Here is a 22316-nt window from a genome sequence, read left to right as displayed (position 1 = left end):
CTCTTCTCTCAGCACCAGCCCAGTCTGTGGTCCTAAATACTGGTTTCCTGCCTGAACACCAGCCTTGCCATTTCCAATGTCTGAAGGCTACCTCCTCCCCAAACCCCTGGTCACAGCCTGATAAAAAAAGAAGCTTCTGGACAGAACCAAACCTATGCGTAGGGGTTTTTTTCCTCCACAGTGGCAGCATTCAGGCAACTTCTGAGCAACCACAACAGGAATTTCAAACAGCTCCTTCACAATAAGTTGTGACTGGGGGCTGAGTGTGCTTGCAGGTGTGAAGGCCTCTCTGCAAGAAGAGGTGGAATCACAGTTATATTTACTTGGACTAAATGTACCAGTGAATTTCCCAAGACTTTTTTCTGGAGAAACATGCATAGGATCTCACTGGGAGAATGTATACCCACCCTACCAGTATACAAAATTGTAGAAATAGTTCCTAGCTGTGAGCATGCTTTTTTTCAAGTGCACCACTGAAGAGGCATGTGGATTTTCACAACTGAGGTTTCTTTCAGATACGCCTTTTATGGTGTCATCATTCTGCTCATTCATGAAATTTTACCTGAGGTGCAGATATCATAATCCCCAGTGTTTTCCCACAGCTTCTTCTGTCTTTTTACTTACAGAAAATCTATTAAAGAAAATTGCTGCATGATGCTTTCTGGATAGAAGCATCCTAAGAAAAAATGTTTACAAGAGCGCACATGCCATCATTCTACAATGTAACTAAATTCTGCCATAACTTTGGAGTTTAAAAAAAAAATCTAGCTAAGAGAGTAGTGTTTCGGTGAAATCAAAAATAGTGAAAAAGTAGTCTTCTAAAGACTACTCAGCGCATTAGTGGCACTTCTATATAGACAAAGCAATCAATAGATTTCACCAGTAATTTTGCCAGGGTGGATTTTTATGTACTTCAAATGATATCATCCACAAGACTTACATATTGGCAAGTTTGGGGAAACTGAAATTCTGTAGTACAACAAACCTTCAGAAGGAAAACCTTACAAGGATGGGGAACCCCCAAACAGTCCTGTGAGTACTGAGTTTGCTCAGTGGGTTTGGAATGCTGACTGTTGGTGCGGGAGAGGAAAATGGGATGGAAGGAATGATGCATCCTGGAAAGGGGTAAGGCTGAATGGTACCCTGAGTTGCAGCCTTTTTTTTCGAACCTTTTTTTCCCAATAGTTAACGTGAATCGTTCGGACTACAGTCCAATGCACGTGGATAATCGCATCTAAGACTGATGAGACCAATATTATGTCAAGGAACAAGGAGCAACCCTGTGAAAATACTAGTCGCTTCAGTCTTACAACAAAATAAATACTTCGACCCAGATGGCCTTCTAGGATAAGCAAGTAACCTCAGTGAACTACGCACGTCTGAACCCCGTCGGCGTCGAGCATGTTAAGACGGCAAGAAACCATACGGTGCGACAGCACGCCAGCACTACGAAAGGCTGCCAATCTTACACCCACCAGCCAGGATGCCCACAACTAAAATGGCTGACACAGGTTAGGGAGAAAGCGCTGTAATCAAGATGGCCGCCTGCAAAAGCGGCGGACACTTGCCCTCACCCAAGATGGCCGCCCAAACGACTACGAACGCTACCATAGACGAGCGCGGCAGGTGGTGTTCTCTATGGCCCGCGGAGGCTGTGGAGGTCTCTATGGCACCGGCTGCGGCGTCTCTGCGGCTGGCGGGCGGGGGGCCGCTGTAGCCCCCTCCGCGCTCGGCGGCCTGTTAAGAGCAGGGCCCTGGGAGCATGCCCCTGGGCGAGTACGCCTTTGTGCGGGCTGTGGGCAAGGGCAGCTACGGGGAGGTGAGCCTGGTGCGGCACCGGCAAGAGAACAAGCAGGTAGCGAGGGCTGGGGAAGGGGCGTGAGCGCGGGGAGCCGGGGGTAACAGCACCTTGAAGCGACCGATGCCCTCCGCGAACGCGCGCTGGGCAGCTTTTCCCAACAGAGCGCCTTCCGGAGGAGGTGGACTACGACGCCCGTCATCCCCGCCCTTCATGCTGGGGATGATGGGTGCTGTAGCTCTGCACGCCGACCTGCAGTGGCGCATGGTTGGGAAGGGCTTCGGATCGATGGCCTGTCTGGCTTCTTCGGCTTTCCCTTTCTTCACCCGCTTGGCGGCTGAGAGAACTCGGGAACAAGAGCAAAGCGCGCCGAAAGCGCCGCGTCAGTTACGAAGAGTCTCTGTTAGGGCGCTTTTCGTGGAAAAGAGAAAGTTGAACCTGGAATCGCGGGTGCTTCACCTCCAGATAGTCCATGACCTTGCGCTCTTTTTGCGGGTTCTGGATTTGTGCTACGAAGGCTTGAGATTTCTTGCAGCTTTTGTGACACGTTGATAGAGCCGGAAAAAGTGTTTTTTGCAAGTACAGTGGGCCATCAATAGGACCCGTGGGGTCACTGGGCAATGGCAGATAGCCGAAGTATTAGAGAACTTTTAGGGAAAGCTGTTGTACATCTCTGCTTCATTTGCCCCCTGAAATTAAATATTGAAACCTTGCAGTTTGTGCCTTATTTATCAGTTACCAACAAAATGCCAGATGGGGTGTGTAATGTCAAAGTGATGGACAAGAGATGACATCTGGCCAGGGCTGTCAGAAAAAGAACCTCCTTCTGTCTTCTCGGTTCAAGCTATATCTGGAAATTCTGATCTCCAGCCCCACAGTCCTGCCCCAGGATATGGCTGGCACAGAGATTTCAGAACAGAAACATCTCATTAATTTAGGGGATTTTCTTGGAGTCAACCCTATACATAGAGGCTAAAAAGAGAGGCAGTGTGCTGTAGCAGTTAAGAGCATGGGACTGGGACTCAGGCGACCTGGGTTCTAGTCTCCACTCAGCCATGGAGCCAACCTGGGTGCTTTTGGGCCAGTCACAGACTCTCAGCCCAACCTGCCTCGTAAGTGTCATAAGTGACATTTGTCCTGATCCATAAGAAGTTAGCAGTGCAATCCTATGCATGTTTCAGCAGAAGACAGCCTACAACTCCCTGCATGTCCCAACCTGCATGGCTGGCTGGGATTTGCTGGGAATCGCAGGCCTTTTTTTCTGACTAAGCACAAGAACATAAGAGTTGTGCTAGATGAGGCTGAAGGTCCATCGAGTTCAGCATCCAGTTTTCACGAGAAACTCACAAAGGAGACTTGAGTGCAACAGTACCTTCCCACGCAAGCTCCCCAACAAGTGGCATTCAGCATGCATGGGACTGTGCCTAAAATCTGTAATCTTGTACCTGCTTCCCTGGGAGTACATCTCAGTGAATGCAATTTAGTTTACATCTGAGTAGGCAGGCTTGAATGCAATGGCAGTGCAAGGTGGACCATTTGGATACATATGAAGCATGACATATGCCTACCATTATTTGGATTAAGGTCAGTATTGGGATAACATTTTGTTAGAATGAACTGGAATTCTACAAAATAGGTCTGTCTACTGGAGTTTTAGACTTCACTAGTTCTGTTTAGTGTCCTGGATAGATATAGTTAAAAAAACAAAATTTATTTTGATCTCTCCAAGTATGTTATCAAAAGGCTGAATCTTAAAAATGCATCAAGCCGTGAGAGAAAAGCAGCGGAACAAGAGGCCCAGCTGTTGTCCCAGCTGAAGCATCCTAATATAGTTACATACAGGGAGTCCTGGGAAGGTGAAGATGGCCTGCTATATATTGTCATGGGTTTCTGTGAAGGAGGAGACTTGTATCATAAATTGAAGGAGCAGAAAGGACAACTTTTGCCAGAGGTTCAGGTGGTGGAATGGTTTGTTCAGATTGCCATGGCATTGCAGGTAACACTTTTGCATCTTTCCCTTTAAAATTTTTAATTTTGATTCTCTCTCTCTCTCTCTCTCTCTCTCTCTTTCTCTCAATTAGAAACAAGCTCTAGAATTTTGACATTGTTGACTCTGTTTTAGCTTGTAGTCTTGCCTTACTACTGTAGGTAATCTGATAGGAAAATGTATTAATGTTTCCTTATGCATGCTTCTAATCCACATAGAAGATGTAAATGAAAATTTGCCCTCTTGAATGACTCCTGACCACTACAGTGTTATTTCTAAAGGGGAAAAGTAGTGGTGGAGAGTTTGTTCAAAACTCTTAAGTAGTCTTGGTGCAGTCATCCAGCTTCATTTAGGGCACAATCCTAAATTTTGAGCTAATCATACAAATTCATTTAGAGCACATTAATGCACCTTCAATATATCCCATTCTTTCCCCAAGGAGCTCACAGGGGCATACATGAGTTAAATCTCATTTTGCGCATTCTGTAGGATAGAGACTTGTAAATGCCATTATTTTATTTTTCAGTATTTGCATGAAAAGCACATTCTTCACAGAGATCTCAAAACTCAAAATGTTTTCCTGACACGTTCCAATATCATCAAAGTGGGCGATCTGGGAATAGCTAGAGTGTTGGAAAATCAGTATGACATGGCTAGTACACTCATCGGCACCCCTTACTATATGAGTCCTGAATTATTCTCTAACAAGCCATACAATTATAAGGTAAGGTATATCATACATACGAACAGTGAATTGACTCGCCAGGTGGACTGTGCCTAGTTAGTCAAAACAGCACCAGCCACAAACAAGACAGAGGAAGAGTACTAGCATGCTCAGGGGAACCTCAAGGTTTGCAGAAGTAGAATTACCCTTCACCTGCACCCCCAGTGCATTGGAGAGAGCAACCCCTTGGAGAAGAGGGCATGGATGATAGCCTTGAATACTGAATAAGAGTCCTTGAGGCTGCAATATTTTGTTGCAGATCCAACCTGTTAATTACTAATTATTCTTTTACTGTGCCTGATATCCACCCCCGCTTGCACAGCACCTCCCAACACTTTATCAGTCTTGTGAAAAAAGTCTGTATCGTTTGGTAATTTATGGCTGAACTCATGACTGATACAGGATTGGTGCTCAGAATTAATCCTGCACACAACTCGTTGGCCCAAATGTGATTAAACTTAATGGAACTTATTTCATATTGAGCAAGGGCTGGGCTGATGGGGTGCATTCTTATGTATATTTAGCTGGGAATAAGTTCAGTTTAACTCTGTGGTACCTGTGTGCATAGAATTGCAGTGTTAAGCTGCAAATTCTGTACATGTTTACCTGTGATTAAATCTTTGGAACATAGCAGGCCTTGCTTCCAAATAAATATGCATCAGATTGTATTATTCATGGGTTCTTATTACCAGGTCCCTAGTGGAATAGAAACTATTATGGTACTACTGACTGTTGTAAACTACATTTGTACAGTGCACTTATGGGAAATACTGAAATAACTAAAATCTATTTCTTTACATCTTTCGTTGCTTTGAAATTACAGCTTAGAACAGGAGTTTAGTAATATACTTACATCACGGTATAATGTTTCATAATATAGGTGCAAAGAAAATGATCTGGTTAAATAGATCATAGGATAGTGGGATGAAAAGCTAAATTACCACATGGTCCTAAGATGTTAATTGAGAAGTATATACTATTGTGTCCAAAGGGACTTACTCCCAAGTTTAAGTCAGACAGTAACCTAGGATAAGTAATTGCGAACTAACTTGGCTTTGCTATTGAGTGGATAAAGGAAAGGAATCTTCTCCATACCTAATCTTTCAATAAGCTGCATTTCTCTGTTGGAAGAGATCTTGCTCATACACAATAGCCACAATGTAGAAGACTGCACAGGTGCACAGTTCTCAGAACTTTTGTGAGGTGATGGAGAATTTGTCCCCTCTGTTACTTGGTAATGAGGAAGACCCATAAATATTTGAAGTTGAGCTGTGAGTACCATGTCATTCCAGTTCGTGTCACAAGACTATTGCAGTGGTCAATGCTTGTAAAGTAACCTGATCATGAGTTTCCATTGACAATTACAATTCCATTGGCAATTACAATAATGCAATTAGTTTTGTCTGGTTATTTCATCCCTTTTCTAAATTAGGAAAAAGTCATTTTAAATTTGAGTACATTTCAATAAACTATTTTTCCAGATAGCTATGAAAAAACCCCTAAATTTTAATGAATACTTCTAATGGAATTTATATTGTAGATCATTTGTTATACAAGTAATTATTTTTATTTATTTATTTATTTAAAACATTTTTATGCCGCCCCCATCACAACAAAGCACGGCTCAATTAGACAGAGATATTAAAATCTATGGTTTACTCTAGGCACTCTTAACTGCAGAGCTAGGTTGGGTAACTTGTGGAACATCATATGTTTTGATTTACAACTGCATTCAGTCCCAGCCAGCATAGCCAGAGATTGGGGGATGATGGGAAATGTAGACCAAACTATCTGGAGGGCCACTAGTCACCTACCTTTACTATAGATGTTCCCAATGCCATGTTCACTTTTATTTTAAGAGTTGTTTAGAACATATTTCTTACTTTTTGCCTTGCTTTTATTTTTACAGTCTGATGTTTGGGCTTTGGGTTGCTGTGCCTATGAGATGGCCACACTGAAGCATGCTTTCAATGCTAAAGACATGAATTCCTTGGTTTATCGAATTATTGAAGGAAAGGTAAATTTTAATATAATTTTTGCCATGTTCATTATCAGCCCTAATCAAAACTCTTTAGGGAGTGATGGCACACATTAACCTCCATGTGTTCAGGAGTTGCACCCATTCTTTGGGGGGGGGGGTATGGTGGGGAAATGTATGCAGAATAGATAAATAATATAAGGATGTTCCAGTGCAGAATTTCAGTGGTATGCTTGGATACCAAAAGTGTGGTAACTAGTATGTTTTACAAAAAGTATGCACTTGTTATTGAAATCTTTGTATAAGGTCAGTGTTTTTATCATCTTATCTGATATAGATACATGCTGTTGAACAGCAAACTTGAAAAGCTCATCAAGGCTATTAAAATCTCTTCTGAGATTCCAGCATGTAAATTTGCACTTTTTGGATCACAGCTTTTCTATAGATGTCATGGTGAGCAACCTCCAGTGTGGCTCATGGGACATCTGCTTTCTGTACTTTCTGAGATTTACAAGCAGTTGTGATTGTATGTTAATCTTAGGCCTGCTATGGGATCAGAAGTGATAAACCAACATTTATATCCTGCCTTTTTACTTCCAGAAGCTCAAGGAGGCTTACATAATTCTTCTTCTCCTCCTCTCAGTCTTTGTCTCACAACAGCAACCTTGTGAGGTAGATTGGGCTGAGAATTTGACTAGCCCAATATCAACCAGTGAGCTCCATGGCTGAGTGGAGACTACCATGTTTCCCCGAAAATAAGACACTTTCTTATAATTTTTTTGGCTCACAAAAACACACTAGGTCTTATTTTTGGGGTAGGTCTAATTTTTTAATTTTTTTTAATGTGTACAACAATCCACACTTATTCATGTACAACAGCATGAATACATGCACATTTGGTATCACTCCGCCTGTGACAGGAGCCGGCGCTATAGAGGAAGCATCGGCTTATGCAGCTCTGCTCCCTCCGCAGTGGAGGGAACAGAGCTGCATAAGCGTGTTTTCTCTACACCGTGCATTAAGTTAAAGTTAAGTTTAAAAATAAAGTTTTAAAAGGCTCTTTATGTTCCCCACTGGCCCTGGGAATAAACACAGCTAGGTCTTATTTTCGGGGTAGGTTTTATATTTTAGCAAGTACAAAAAATAGTACTATGTCTTATTTTCGAGATAGGTCTTATTTTGGGGAAACACAGTAGAACCCAGATCTCCTGACCCCCAGTCCTGCACTTGTAAGCACTTCACCCCACTGGTTCTCTGCAATGCTACATCTGACTTAGAGCAGTCACACAGGAAATCATTGTGAGAGCCAGAATCTGGTCACCCTAAGCAGTAAAATTCTGCTTCGCTCCCCGTGTTTTCTTCAGAAAATCATATCCAGTATTTGTGATGTGTGATGTGATGTGTGATTCTGGATACATAGAATGCTGTTACCAATGAATACTTAAATGGCTGAGAGACTTAACAGCCTAGGAATGCCCCTTATGCCAGTTCTCCTCTTCTCTTCATAGCTGCCACCAATGCCAAAAGATTACAGCATTCAGCTGAAAGAGCTAATAAGGACCATGCTTAGCAAGAAGCCAGAGGAGAGGCCTAGCGTCAGAAGCATACTGAGGCAGCCATATATCAAGCACCAGATCTCCATGTTTTTGGAAGCTACAAGGGCGTAAGAGACATTTCAATGAGAAATATTTTTGGTTTGTTTTTTCTTTGCCATGTAGTTTAATGCAGTTACTGGAATGACTTCTTTTTCTGAGCGCTGTCAGCCTTTGAAAAGTACGGGGCTTCATATGGATCATTTCAGTTTATTTGAAAGACAGAACAGCTTAGCATTTACTAGAGTTACTGCTTATAGGATTCATTCTGAGAAACGCGTATGGAATATGTGCTTGTTCTAGAGGCAGGAAAAGGAAAGCCAGCTTCTTTGGGGGCTTAAAGGCTTGCTTAGCATCAATCTTAATCCAACACTCTTAAGCACTGTACCACAGTAGCGCCTGATAAATCTTTTTCTGCTCTTACTCAGCAGTGCATCTCATGCAGTCATTTATATGTGTGTGCAGATGTGGTAGAAGATGCAAAACTAATGAGAGTTTTCCTAAATGACTTCTGAGATTAGATTTAGACTACACGTGTATGGAATATCCCTCCACAGGTTTGCTCTACTGAAAAAATGTATGCATGGGTATGCAGCCCTAACCCTAACCGATTTCTCCAATGTCCCCTGTGTCTCCCATCCCCAGCTCTGTGGAGGTCATAGGATGTGGCTTCAGGGGATGCAAGGGAAGGGAGGGGGGCTGTCAAGGATCAGCTTCCCCACTTTTCTTTCAGTGGTGCTTCCTCTTGATCTCTGTCACTTCTGTGCCTGAAGGGGACTTGCCTGTACTGAAATAGTTCACACAAAAGGGAATTAACTTCTGGAGCTCACTGTTGCAACAGGTGGAGATGACCATGATCTTTGATGGTTATACACAATAATGGAACCCTCCTGGAGGAGAGCTGTGTTAGGCATGACAAGCCAAATCCAGCCTTCCTGCCTGGATGGAGTGAAGCTTGGATTGCTGTGTGCTGGGGACAGACCGCATGGCATGAGCAGAGAGCCAACAAGGCTGTTCTTTTACAGCCGACTCCAAGTGTATTTGAACAACTGAAATAAGCCCCATTCTAAATCTGGCAAAGGGGTCTGGTGGATTAGGTGGATTAGGTGTTGTTTTTCATACTTTTATTTATGTTTTTATTGTATTTGAATGTATTGTTTTAATGTTTTGATCAACTTTGTTTCTGTGAGTCATTTTGAATTGCAGTTTTTGGTAGAATGTTTTAATAAATATTAAATTTATTTAATAAGTAACTTATACATAGGAAGCAGAGATAAACTTGTGTTGCTATAAAACAGCACTTTCTAAAAATGTGCATCCTGTAAATACCATACCACCTGTATCTTCTTGGATTTGTCTTGAAGGAAAACATCCAAAAACAATAAGAAAATATCTGAATCTAAATCCCAGAGTGGAAATATAATACCCCAGAAGTTTCCTAAAGAACATTCAAGAAAAGCTAAAAGGGTAAGTAAGTTCTCTTTTAGCTCTGTAGTCAGAATATTGGTGATGATAAAGTTTTCATCATCAGATTGATGAATAAAAAGGGTGTAGAATTTGTTTCAAATTAAGCAGGAAGAACAATGTTGCCTTCTGTCCTGTTTTCTGGAAACATGCATTTCAGTTCTCTTAAAGCATGTGTTAAGCATGAAGTCAAAAATAAATATGTCATCTGAAGATGCACAATATTTTAGTCAGGTGTGTAGTATCTTCCCCAAATGGATATCAATAAGAATACTTTGTGAGTCACAGTAATTAGTTAAACTCTTTGGAGCACATGTGTATGTAGCCAGAATCATGCTGATTCTGTCCCATGTTCTCACACAAGCTGAGGAGGAAAAGTTTTAGCAGATTCCCCCTTTCCTGTATGTAGTGCTTGTCACTGTGTGGAAAGTCCCTTTGCTTCATAATATCCCATTGCCCGAGACCCTCTTTTTGAGATCTAAGGGGTGTGCAACATGCAGCCAGAGAGATATGGCCCCACACCGTGCACCGTATCATCTGACCTGTCGGTCCTGGTGGTGGTATGCTGTGCTGGATGCTGTTACGCCTTATCCTAGGCTCTGTCATTCCAAGGTTCCCCCACTCCACCGCCATGGACCTGGCATAAAGTTCTGTCAGCATTGTGGCATGTTCCACTAACACAGAAGCTTGTCCTAGTGGAAGAGCATATTTGAATTTCATTTCTTCTTTTTCTTAGCAGTGCTCTAAGCAGAGCCATTGACTCAGACAAACAATCTTTCTGTGAGTAAAAAACATCTCCTGAATGTAGAAGGACAACTGTGGATTCAAACGGATTGTATTTTGCCGGGGATAACAAATAACTTTTGAGCGCTTATGCTTATCCTGAAATTGAATTATTAATAAAATCAGTGAATTAATTCTACTTGCATGTGTTTTTTTTAATTACAGAATGAAGATAAATGTTTAATCAATAATAAAACCTTTGACGTTCCTTCTGAAAACAGATTGGTACCTGAGCCTGAAAAAAGTACAAACAAGAATGGTTTGAACAGCGCAAATGTATCTATGGCAACTTTGAGCAAAGTGGACATAGTTATCGTTCCATTAGAAAAGAGCAACTCTAAAAGTGAAGTTGTAATGGAAGATAAAAAATCCAGCAGTTCAAGTATTTCCAGTGAAGCAGAGTCTGAGAAAGCCCTGAATGGCCCACAGTATCAGGTAGAAAGCTTGCAGAAAAACACCAAGCAACACCTGGAAACTGAAAACATAGATATTAAGAAGACAGTTGCTGAGGCCACAGATGACACTATAAAACTTCTGCAGCCTCTTTCAGATGCTCCAAACACAACGGATGACGTAAGTCTGTTCTCCTTTAAATAAAGGAATCCAATGGAAGGTGCAAAGCTGTGGAAAATAGAACTGGACCATTTAACTACTGTCTCCTGCTGCACCAGCAGTGAGTGGTACTGGGTCCTTAACTCATTCTCGATAGTGAGACAGCGTGTACTCATGACTTCAGTTGGCATTGCCACTAGTAGCCACTTTCCCCCGGTTAAACAGTGTGTTGCTGATCTGTCACACACCACCAAGGTTTTGGAGGAGGTGGGACTGAAGACAAACAATGTTTTAGTAGACATAAATTCAGTTAGTTCGGGTATTGAGATCTTGTGAGAGTTACTGGAGTAATTGGAGGCAAAGTTTGAACAGAATGGATATTCCGAAGGGAAGGTTGCTGGCCCCGAACCTTGTCTAGAACAGGACAAAGTGGCATGGTAGAGAGGAGGAAGGGGACTCTTGCTATACTTTTGTGATGAGTCTAGAAAAAATTTGCTTCGATTTTGTCACTTTTTTGGCTCTTGGCTTTTGTGTGCTGTGTAACTAGTCATTTCCCCCTCCTTTTTGTGCTTTAATTTTGCTGTCATTTATATCACAGTTTACTTAATATGGTAAGTGTTGGTTGGTAAGAGTTAATGAAAATACAGTAAATTCTCTTTCTAGAGTCTGGATTCTACTGAGAAACTGCTAGCACCATTTGTTCCTGTAGAAATTCTCATGAGTGTTCAAATTGTTACGGTTCTGCAAAGCATGTGAAATTAAATGGTAGCTTCTTGTAGTGAAGTGCTCTACAAATGAACCTCAAGTGTTCATTGTTTCTGCCCCTTAGACAAAGGACTGTTGTATAATGCTAGAGCATGTAAGTTTGAGCCCTTCATTAAATGATTTCCCTTCACTCCTTTTGGAGTAAACAAGGGAATAAATAAAGCAACCTGGGGTGGGATCAGGGCAGGTGCATCACTGCATCCCACTCCTTATCACCTGAGCACCACGAGAGAAGCAGGTGAGTGGGCTTTCCGCCACTGCTGTGCCAGGTCCTGACTATGTACCTGAGCGGATTGAATGCATGCAGCTTGCCACTAGTGGAACTGTTGGGGTGGAGCTCTAGTGCCCAATCATAACCCTCTCCAGTAAGTTCCTCTCTGGGGAGCGTATTCTGCTTGTATTTCTATGAATTCTATTCTGTTTCAACTAGTAGATCTGTGGAAAAAACATTGCAGTATAACTGGAACTCTGCTTCACATTAAAATCCAAAAACTGGATGCAAGCACACTCTCAAGGTTTAAAGAGCTTGTAATATTTTAAGTGTTCTGCTCATGGTATTTCAGCAATGTTATTCTGATATGCTTTTTTAAAGGAAATTCACTGCTATCTGAAAATATTGCATTTTTGTTGAATATGTAGTCTTATTTTGCAGTGATCCGGAGAAGTACTTTAGGCTAGCTCCACAATTTGTGATTCCCCAGTTCTGTGGGTTTCTAATTTTGAACAGCACATCTGCTTCTCATATAACAAACTCCTTTTGAAATCTCCAGAAGTTTTAACAGAGTTAAAAACTCCACATTCGGTCCAGCAGGATGCTGACTGAGAACGGGTACAGTGTCGCAGGTAATAGTGCAGTCCAATGTGGCTGCCTATAACCCCCTGAACTCCAAGGTTTCTGGGCATCCTATTGAGCTTCAGAGGAGAGTGGAAGTGAACGTCACCTCTATGCTTTTGCCATCCTGCACTTAGACTTAGATGGCTGATTTGGCTGTGTGACTCTTTGCCACAACTTGCAAGGAGAACAGGATATAGTTGCTTCCAGAGCCTCACTCCTTCCCTCACCATCTGTCGGAACACCCCTCCCAAGGTTCAGCTCCAAGGTTGGACTTTCTGTACTGGCTGCAAGGGCAAATGAAGGGTGCTCTGAATTCAGAGTCCTGCTCCAACAGTGGTGCATGTGTCTGAAGCTGGAGCCTGGGACTCTAATTTTTCCTATGGCTGCCTAGGGTCTGCTTAGAAGTCACAAGATTGTGCCTTAAAAGACTGAGTTCCAAATCAGAAAATTCTTGGGTCACATCTTACCTCTCTCATGAACTCATTCGGTTAGCTTAGGCAAACCATTTAATCTTCCTTCTGTGGTAAAACACAGGGATCTGCCTAATACCAGCTTGGAGTAGTTATCTAAGCCCAGCCTTGTCACCTGGGACTGGCACCTTTCTTTCAGAGTCTCGGGCAGAGAAAGGTCTTTCCAACCACCTGATACATTTTTAATTAGACATGCCAGAGAAAGAATCTGAAAACTGAAACCAAGTGTTCTACCACTGACTATGTTGCCCTGTGTCTCCCCCAGCCCTGCCAGACCCTTTGGCTATACTTGTTTAGCTTACAGAATTGTTGTAAGGATCACAAGGAAAAGTAAGCAAAGCACTTTGAATGCTTGAACATTATATAACACCATCTCATTTTGTGATTTGGCTGTGGAGCTTTTGGGTTTGTGGGTGTGCACACATGTGCATGTGTGCTGTTCAGGTTGAATGCACTCTTGGATATTGAAAGTAGATGAGTGGATTCTTGTATATTTGATTTTATTTGAAAAGGTTCAGGTAATATAAGATATTTTTCTAGACTGATGACTACATAAGTGAATGTAGCTAATTTAGTTATGGTAATAATAAAAAGCTGATACTTGTTGGTCCTTGGTTGCTCTTTTCAAGTATATGTGTGCATGCACAATTTCAAAAGCATGGAAGAAAGTATTGTAAAGGTTCTGTGTTATTGTTAGGATAAAGCTTGCCATGGAAGTCGAAGAGAAGTGAAAAATACAATTCAGCGTGAGAACACTCCTTGTTTGCAGCCCCAGGATTCTGTTCACGAGCCTTCCCTGTCACGACAGCGATGGCAGAAGAAAAGAGAGCAATATGAGGTCTGTCCAGGCAACACGAAAATCTAAAGAAATTTGATTCTTCTATTTTCTTTACAATGCAGTAACTGTCTGCATTTAGCTTTATCTTATGTTTTAAGAGCATTTACAAAATGTGTTTACAATGCTGCTGTCTACACAGCTTTTTAAAAAGATAAGGCTATAAATTACATTTTTTAAAGAAGTTGCTATGATCAAACAACTGAACATTTGCATATTTAGCAAATATATCATGTGTTCCCTGTGATGTACAGAATTATATTCTTGCTATATGACAGCTAGAATTACCTAATTGATTATTAGTATTAATATGGTTTTGGTAGTATAATTGAGCATAAGGCTTGAGAAATCTTTACATCCAGTCTGGAAGACTTAGTACGTTCAGTTTTTCCCTTTAAGATTACAACATGTGTTTCTCGGCGTCTGCCTTCTCCTCCTGATATGGATGCAAAGACAAGAGAAGACAGCACGGACAAGCAGAATGCTGCAGTTGCAAGGGGTGTAAACAGATCTAGGAACATTGAAGTAGCAGCTGCTAAGGTTTGTTCCAGGCATCTTTATGTAGAGCTTATTAATTTTATCTGTTTCTTTCAACTCTCCCAAATGACATTTCACCTGGTATGCTAACACACGCTACCAAAATTCAGTAGATCAGTTTAAGATGGGGCTTGCAACATGGTTTTATGGACTGAGCACACAGTTCTTTATACAGCTTTATCTGCCTTGCAGAACAAATCAGCAGAGAGCTATTTAACCATCCTAGTTTTCAGTTAGGGTAACATTTCCTTGCGCATAGTGCCTTCTGGCCAAGCATAACAGAATAGAATGCTGAAGACCTTACTGCTATTATTTTCACTTATTTTAAAGGATCGGCCATTGTCAGCCCGAGAGAGGAGAAGATTAAAGCAGTCCTTGGAAGATATGCTTCCTTCTGGTAATTGGCTTCTTTGCCTCCTCCCCCTTTTAATGTATGGAACAACTGCTTAGCTAACATATTAGGAGGGTGAGTACCCAGAGGAGGGCTTTCTCTGCAGTGACGCCCAATCTATGGAATGCGCTCCCCAGAGAGGTCCGCCTGGCACCGTCGTTATATGTTTTTTGGCGCCTGGCCAAGACCTTTTTATTTAAACAACATTTTGATTGTTAGCTTATTTATTGATTTTATATCTTTGGCCAGGGTGTTTCCAATTATATTGTTTTTATATGATCATATCTATTTATTGTTGTAAGCCGCCCCGAGGCTTTGGCGAATGGGGCGGCATAGAAGTTTACTAAATAAATAAATAAATAAAAATATTTTCTGTTGTAATTGTTTCCCAAAGAAAATCTTAACGCTGTTATATTAACAGGGTTATGATTGAGACATAATCTCAGTCTGTAAACCTGTGGTCTTCTGAGCTGTAATACTGTAACCTTATCTATTGTAAGAAGCTTTATTAGTCAGCTAAATATTTTTTTTCAAGCATTCTATTGTTATGCAGTGTAAGGTGTTTATACAAAATTAATTCAGGAAAGAATCTATGAGCCTCTCCCTCAGGGGGCTCTAGGGATGCACAATGGCAGGAGTTGTTCCTAAAAATGCCAGTAGGTATGGCTTCACTCAGACAATGTGGATATAATGTGTCTTACTTTTGACAGCTGTGGGAGTTAGTTTGATTCAGCACAGTCTTTGAACAAAGAGCTGTTCTAACCGATGCAAAGCCAGGTCTGTTCATTAGTTTGGAGTAAGTATTGAATTCCAAACCTGTATTTGAATCCAAGTATAAATGACAGAGGGGAGAAAAGTGAGTCTGTTGCAGCAGAAGCAAAAAGAGACTGCTGGCACTTTAAAAAAAATATTTTATTGCAGCATAATGACTAGATTCACTTTGTCAAATATGTGAAATGTATAGATTTGTTTAACTTCTGATATGGAAAACCAGTGATGGCGATCCTGGAAGCCCAAGAACGGGCTTGTTTGCATCCAGAGAAATATTTGTGAAGAGATTCAGCCTATGGCTGCAATAATTAGACATACTTTGGTATAAGACAGAATTTAACATAACCTTTCCTCTTGTGGTCCCAGAATGTGGAATTCCCTTCCTTTTTGAGGTTCAGTTGTCCATTTGATTCTTCTTCTTAAGAAATGAATAAAACCATTTTTATTCAGCCAGGCTTTAAGAGGTTGATTTCTGATGTCTGGTGCGTTGCGATTATATTGCTTTGTTATTAAGTTTTCATTCTGGTATTTAATTACAAACCACTTGCACTGGCAAAAAGGTGGAACAGGAATGCCATATGGCGATTGTAATGTTGAGCTCTGAGCTGATGGAAAGGTATGCTTGCAGTTCGTCAAGCTCTTCCAGGTATACTCATCACTGTGGATAGTTAAAATAATAAACAGTATGTTTTTAACGTGCCCTATTTCAGGCCCTGCTGCAAGACGAGCATCTCACGGTGCATCAGGAGAAACAAAATTTCCAGAGGGCGATGGTCACGTTCAAAGTGCTCATTTTTCTGCAGAGCCTAGCATTTATGTGGTAAGCCAAAATCAGTAATATTTGAAAGAACCCCATTTTTAATGTTGGAAAGTATAAAAGAAGAGTTTAGTCAGCATTATACATATTGTTGGAAATCTCTTTAGACCACTGCAGTGTGGCCTATTAGGGGATAGTTATGAAGAGAGTGATTAAAAACTGTGCAAAACCTGACATACACTTTGCCCTTGATTTGCAATTGTCTTGGGACACATTTTAACACAACTAGTAATTCAAAATATTGAAGGTAAATGAAGGAAGAAATCTTCACTGTTTGGTATTGTAGCATTTAAATAAGTGTCAACACAAATAAGAAAGCTTTTCTGTTATCATACAGTTTTAACACTATGCTGGATTGCTTCCTAATATCACTACCCACAATGTATCATTAGAAACTAAATGTGGGCCAATTCACAGAGTGGCCCTTCTCTGCAACATGTTAAGAACTAGAAAAGATAACAATTTCTGTGATGTGTATACAAAATATGTATATAGGGGGCTGGGTCATATGGGGCTATGGACAGTTGTATCTATATTTTTGTTTGTTTTGACACACGTTTTATTTTCAGCAGAAGAGGAACTTAATTGGCTGCTCTACTGAGGATGAGCTAAGTTCTTCCACCAGCTCCACAGAGAGATCAGATGGAGACTGTAAAGAAGGGTAAGTGTTTTGTGTTTCGTCTGTAGTCATGCAGTGCATTTGTACATCTACACACCATGTGTGGCACACTATGAACATGCTCCTTCTTCTAGTAAAAGAGTTCTTCTATATCTAGCTTCCAGAAGTTAGAGGTTCTTGGGTATAAACATAGCTTCCTAGAAGTTTGGGTAGATCTGTCATGTTCCTTAAATTGTAAGAATTCCAGGCTTTTTTGCCAGGTTCCTGATCCTGTGCAATTATCAGCCCTGCTGTTCCTTGGAAAACACTAGGCTAGCGCTTAGCGGACAAGCAAAGGGCCAGGATCTCTCTCAGTCATGCCGGGGTGCAAGCCTTGGAATATTCTGACTGGACATAAGGAAAAACTTCCTTTTCGAGAATAAAAAATCCATGTTGTGTAGCCTATCCCACTATTCATCCAGTCAAAATTAGAAATTTCCCCCTCTTATTATACAGATAATTCTTGCACCTTTTAAAGCTGATATCCTTCATGTTTGATGTGGAATTTTAAAAGGAAGGGCTTTCTAGGGAACAGAAACAGGTTGTGAGGGGGATAAGTAACCCTAATTAAAGGGAAAAGACTAAAAGAAATAGATGCAGAAAAAGAAACAACTTTTTTGAAAATAAAAGCTTTAATATTAATTACTATTATAAGTGGCAATCAATGTGGAGATTTCTTTCTGTGACCATATATAAAATTACTGTTGAAGATGTTCATTCAAAGTAGGCAATTACCTCTTCAAATTACCACTCTACTTTTCTCATTAGCATTTTGTTAGTCACAATAAACAATATATTTTTTGCATGGTGGTTACTGTTACAGAGCTAGAAGAGCCCCACTTCCCATTTAAAAACCATTAGCACAGGAAAGTGAGCATGCCTGATGTTAAAATACAGTGCTGCACTCTTCCTGCATTGCTGTTTATTGGGTCCAACTCCATTCATGAAAACTCTTAGGAATGCTACATAGATGCATATATCTGTATGCAGGAGGAACATGTTTACCCCACTCTTCCACTGGTGGCAACATTTAAGACGGCTTTTCCCACAAATGCTTGATTGCGTACTGGCCAACCCTGTATGAGTCTCTCTCCATCCCACCCTGTCTGATTCTGTAGAAGTGATGAGAGAGCTTTCCTGGAAGTTAAGATCCAAACTATGGTGTAGATACAGTCCTGCGTACTAAATTGAGAACAGTATACTACTGCATTAAACCATGGATTAAAAGCTGGGATTTAAGTAAGCTGGTATTTATATTCCTTTTTGCAGAAAAGCAAATGAAATGAATGACTTGCTACAGTTGATGACACAAACACTTAAAATGGATAATAAAGAAAATTGTTCACATTCTGCAATACCAATTCCTGATTCACAGTTTAGGCTTAATAGGAAATACAAAGACACCCTGATCCTACATGGCAAAGCATCAGAAGAACCAGATGAATTCTCATTTCAGGAATTTCCTTCAGGTCTGTATCATGCTTGAAAGCAGTGATGCTTAAGTTCTATCTCCTGCTGTACCATTAAAGAGCAGGAACAGTTGTTAAGTCTGTAAAGAACACTCTCACCTAAAGAAAGAAAAAGTCATGGGCTCCCATTTTCTAGCATGGAGGCCTGTCTGCCACATCCTTTAATAAGGCAAAAAAACTTATTTTTGTGTCAAGGCTTCAAACCACATTATGTGGGCATAAAATACTAATATGATATTGAGGAAAGAAACTTGAAGAGTACATATACACTGAGGTGTTTATTTATAAATAAATATAAAATTTGAGATTTATAGTCTGCAAAGGCCCTCAGAAGGATATTCACCAAAACCTAAACAAAAAGGAAAATATTCTGTCATCACCCTGAGTTTCATCATTGATCTTGGTTACCTGCCAGAACTCTTAACACAGAGCTCAAAATACTTACGATAATGCTTTTTACTTTAGATGTTTTGTCTGGTCCTGAAAAGATTAAGAGATTGATTGAGATCTTAAGAGCAGATGTGGTTCAAGGACTTGGAGTGAAGCTGCTAGAGAAGGTATATGATGTCATGGAGGAAGATGATGAACAGAAGAGAGAGGTGTGTTTCTCATAGAGCAACTTACAAGCTTTCTTTTCTTTTCAACACTTTAAAACACAGACAAATCACTTTCAGAGAGAAAAGTACAGTAGTTGGCTGGCTTTGTAAGCCACCTGTCTGGACATTTTCTAAGAAGCACAATATTCCCTTGCTTGACTCCAAATCATGTACTACTTATGAAAATACATGTACCCTAGTATTTTTAAGGAGGTTGGCCCTTAAAATAGAGAATTTTATTCTCATTTAAATCCCACTGAAATAATAGAGCAGGGTAGCTGTTACTAATATGTGTCCTATTGATTGCACAAATTTGAAATAAACTGTCAGAAAATTCAAGGTGGAATATGTGCATATGCAGTGAGAGGAAGATGTTTCCATACTTATATTAACTGCTACAACAAGAATAACGCAAGTATAACAAATCAGCCCTGATTTGTGCAAATATTTCAAACAATCTCACCAAAACTGGTAACAGAAAGCAATTATTTTGGCCATTGAACAGAAATGTGTCAAAGTCCATCAAGCTACAATGGACCAAGTTTTTCAATGTTGTACATTCTTACAGTGGGTTTCAGAAATCCTTGCTGATGTACTTCAAATTACACAAAGACCAATCAGCAGATGCAGATTTATTTTCTGCCTACTGTGTGTTTTCCAGAATTTGAAAGTTTGCACAGTTCTGCAGAATTTTGGTTAGTTCTAATAATGGTATTGTACTACTGTGTGAATTTTGGTATGACTATGCATGACAAAGGCCTGACAGCATGCCCACCATTTCTGATAGACCTGGTGACTATGCACTGATAAGGCCTGGCTACCGGGTCTACTTTGAATAATTTCTATACCAGATCTAGCTCTGTAGTTTCCCAGTAGGTTTCTGACTGGGCTTTCCACCTACTGGTGAATCCATCAGTTCTTTCCCTAGTTCCCCTGGCCTAGTTCCCCTTAAAAACTTGAAGGACGTGGCTAATATGGGGCAGGTTTTGTGTGTGCATCTGTGTGTGACCTGCTCAGCTTGCAGTTGACTCCTAAACTGCTGTTTGCAGGTAATGCACAATAGTTTCAGGTACCTTTACAATGGAGTTAATTTTTGTTACAATACATGAGAAGCCGCTAACTTCTGAGGAGCTCTATGGTACATTGCTTTAGCTTCAACAAGGCTGACACAAAAAGGCTTACCATTCCTCTGCCCTGCAGTCCTCCCAGTTGTACCCTCCAAATCTGTTCCATATGGTCCCCATTAAAATTAATTTAGGGAGGATGCAGTTAGGAGGAAAAATCTACTTTGCTGATGGATGTGAATTCTTCTGCAGTGGACACACCTTGATTTCACCTGAAATGTTTCATATTAGACATATTCATGTTTTCAGTGACAAGGTAGCTAAACTTTCTCTTCTTTTATCTTAACAGCTTTATTTGCGGGAAGTCATGGGAGAAAAGTACACATTTTACAGCATGAAGGCTCGTCATTTAAAGTTCTTGGAAGAAAATGTGAAACTTTGACAGTTAACCTCTATTGAACTACTCCTCCTTGAAGGAAAGAACAAAACTTTATTCAGTTCATTGCAGCTGAATGGATTTTTATTTTCCTACTCACAATGATTTTGGGGGTATTTTACAGTACCAATTTTTATTGTTTGTACAACTTCTTTAGTTTATAAATAGCAACACGTTTATTAAGTTAAGTTTGGGTACATGTTTCCTTTTTTTTAACATATATGATAGCACTTTCTAAATATTTTGGGAGTAGTGTCCTATAGTATTCCTTTTTAAATTACAAACATCTTCACTGATCATCTCTAATACTGCTATCTTGCACACAGTTACAAACAAATAATTCCACAAATTTTATTAGGCCTTGCATGTTAGTAACCAAGTGCAGGATTACAACCCAAGCATAGAACTGCCTCTAGAAATAGCTGAACCTAAAAAGTGTAATTACTGCTCCTGGTGCCCTGTACTTCAAGCTAACAATAAGAGTAATTTATGTGTAGATTAAATTACTACTGTTGGTTTAAAACCAATACCTGACTCCTGTAATGGCAAGGCTCTCTATGCACATTTCTAACAAACATATTAGTAAAAGACCCTTTTCTGGTTTTAGTGCTTATTTACAATGAATGAAGGATTTCTTCTCAACACCTTTTTGGAATACAAGGATTAAGAAATACAATGGGAAAATCTACTATGTAATTTCTAACAGTGCAGTCTTGCTGCCTTTTACAGAGTATTTAGGATGGTATACAATTTATTTAATTGGACCAATTTAGGTTGGTGTAGGAATATATAAACTTTTAATCTTCAGATTTTAATATAATGAACTCTTAGAGAATCTGTGAACTGATGGAAAGATTCTAAGCAGCTCTTTCTAGACTATGCAGAGTTTTTCTTGTGCTTTCCTGTACAACTTTAAATTAGGTTTAGAGAATGATAGTTAAACCATGCTTTGCAACTAACATGAAAAACTGTGCTATATAGCTCCTTGTTAACTTGAATGGGTTGGGTCTATTGTTTCAGCTTCTGGCATTAGCATGCCTTATTCAGAATCCTCCTGCCACTGGAAAGTGGGAGGAAGAATTTTTATTTTTCTCCTTCCTCTGTAACCTTCCATAGGCAGGGGAAAAGGACAAAATTGGCATCATTCCCCATTCAACTAGCACAAATCCTCTACTGAATCAGAAGCCTCCCCACAGATGGAAGACCTTCTGTTTGCAGGAGACAAATGCTGGATCCAATTCAGAGTACTGTAGTATTTTATCTAGCTGCACAAATTAAAAACATGAAATTTACTTTTGATAAAATGAGAACCTTTCATCAAAGAATTTACTTTGCTTAGGCCAAAATATCCCTCCATTTAGTATATGTTGTTGTTAGTCGCCAAGTTGTGTCTGACCCATTGCGACCCCATGGACAACATTCCTCAAGGCCCATTTAGCATATGCTGACTATCAAATTAAAGGAAACAGTTGTGCATGGGATGTATTTTTTTCCTTTAGCTATACTAAAATGTAAGGAACTCAGTTCTGTTAGAATAATCAATCTAACGTAAAAGAATTCCTCACGTAGGTAAAACTAGGTAATAACCTGGCAACAAGCTTAGTAACAGCATCACTAGAAGATGGGTGTTCCTTTTAAAATTGGACAGTGGTGTCTGTACACACATTCAATTTGTTGCTTACTTTTGGTTTGGCTCCTTTTTGCCTTGCTTGATCAATCTAAACATATTTATCCTATGTACAGCTGAATGAGGTAAGATGTAGTTTTGGAGCCTAAAAACCCCAGCATTTTCCA

At 40.2% G+C, this 22316-nt stretch overlaps 1 protein-coding gene across 6 annotated transcripts; it reads left to right on the top strand.

The window, feature by feature from the left end:
- The first annotated feature begins 1663 nt into the window (after positions 1-1663).
- On the top strand, positions 1664-20710 carry NEK4 (NIMA related kinase 4). Of its 6 annotated transcripts, none has more exons than XM_044451167.1 (16): positions 1664-1819; positions 3528-3794; positions 4312-4509; positions 6419-6526; positions 7996-8150; positions 9444-9546; positions 10492-10899; positions 11542-11594; positions 13645-13786; positions 14183-14323; positions 14651-14717; positions 16193-16302; positions 16869-16960; positions 18227-18426; positions 18892-19025; positions 20436-20710. In XM_044451167.1, exons 1-16 carry the CDS (start codon positions 1763-1765, stop codon positions 20526-20528), a joined length of 2328 nt encoding a protein of 775 aa, XP_044307102.1. In that variant the 5' UTR covers positions 1664-1762; the 3' UTR covers positions 20529-20710. The 6 variants fall into 6 exon arrangements, with proteins under 6 accessions (XP_044307102.1, XP_044307104.1, XP_044307101.1 ...); XM_044451169.1 differs by having other exon boundaries at positions 1664-1855; positions 14237-14323; XM_044451166.1 differs by having other exon boundaries at positions 1664-1855; positions 16872-16960.
- The last annotated feature ends 1606 nt before the right edge of the window (positions 20711-22316 follow it).

Source organism: Varanus komodoensis, unplaced genomic scaffold, assembly GCF_004798865.1.
Source record: "Varanus komodoensis strain SLA01 unplaced genomic scaffold, ASM479886v1 scaffold6_2, whole genome shotgun sequence".
Taxonomy (NCBI): Eukaryota; Metazoa; Chordata; class Lepidosauria; order Squamata; family Varanidae; genus Varanus; species Varanus komodoensis.
This window is presented reverse-complemented; position numbering and strand designations above follow the sequence as displayed.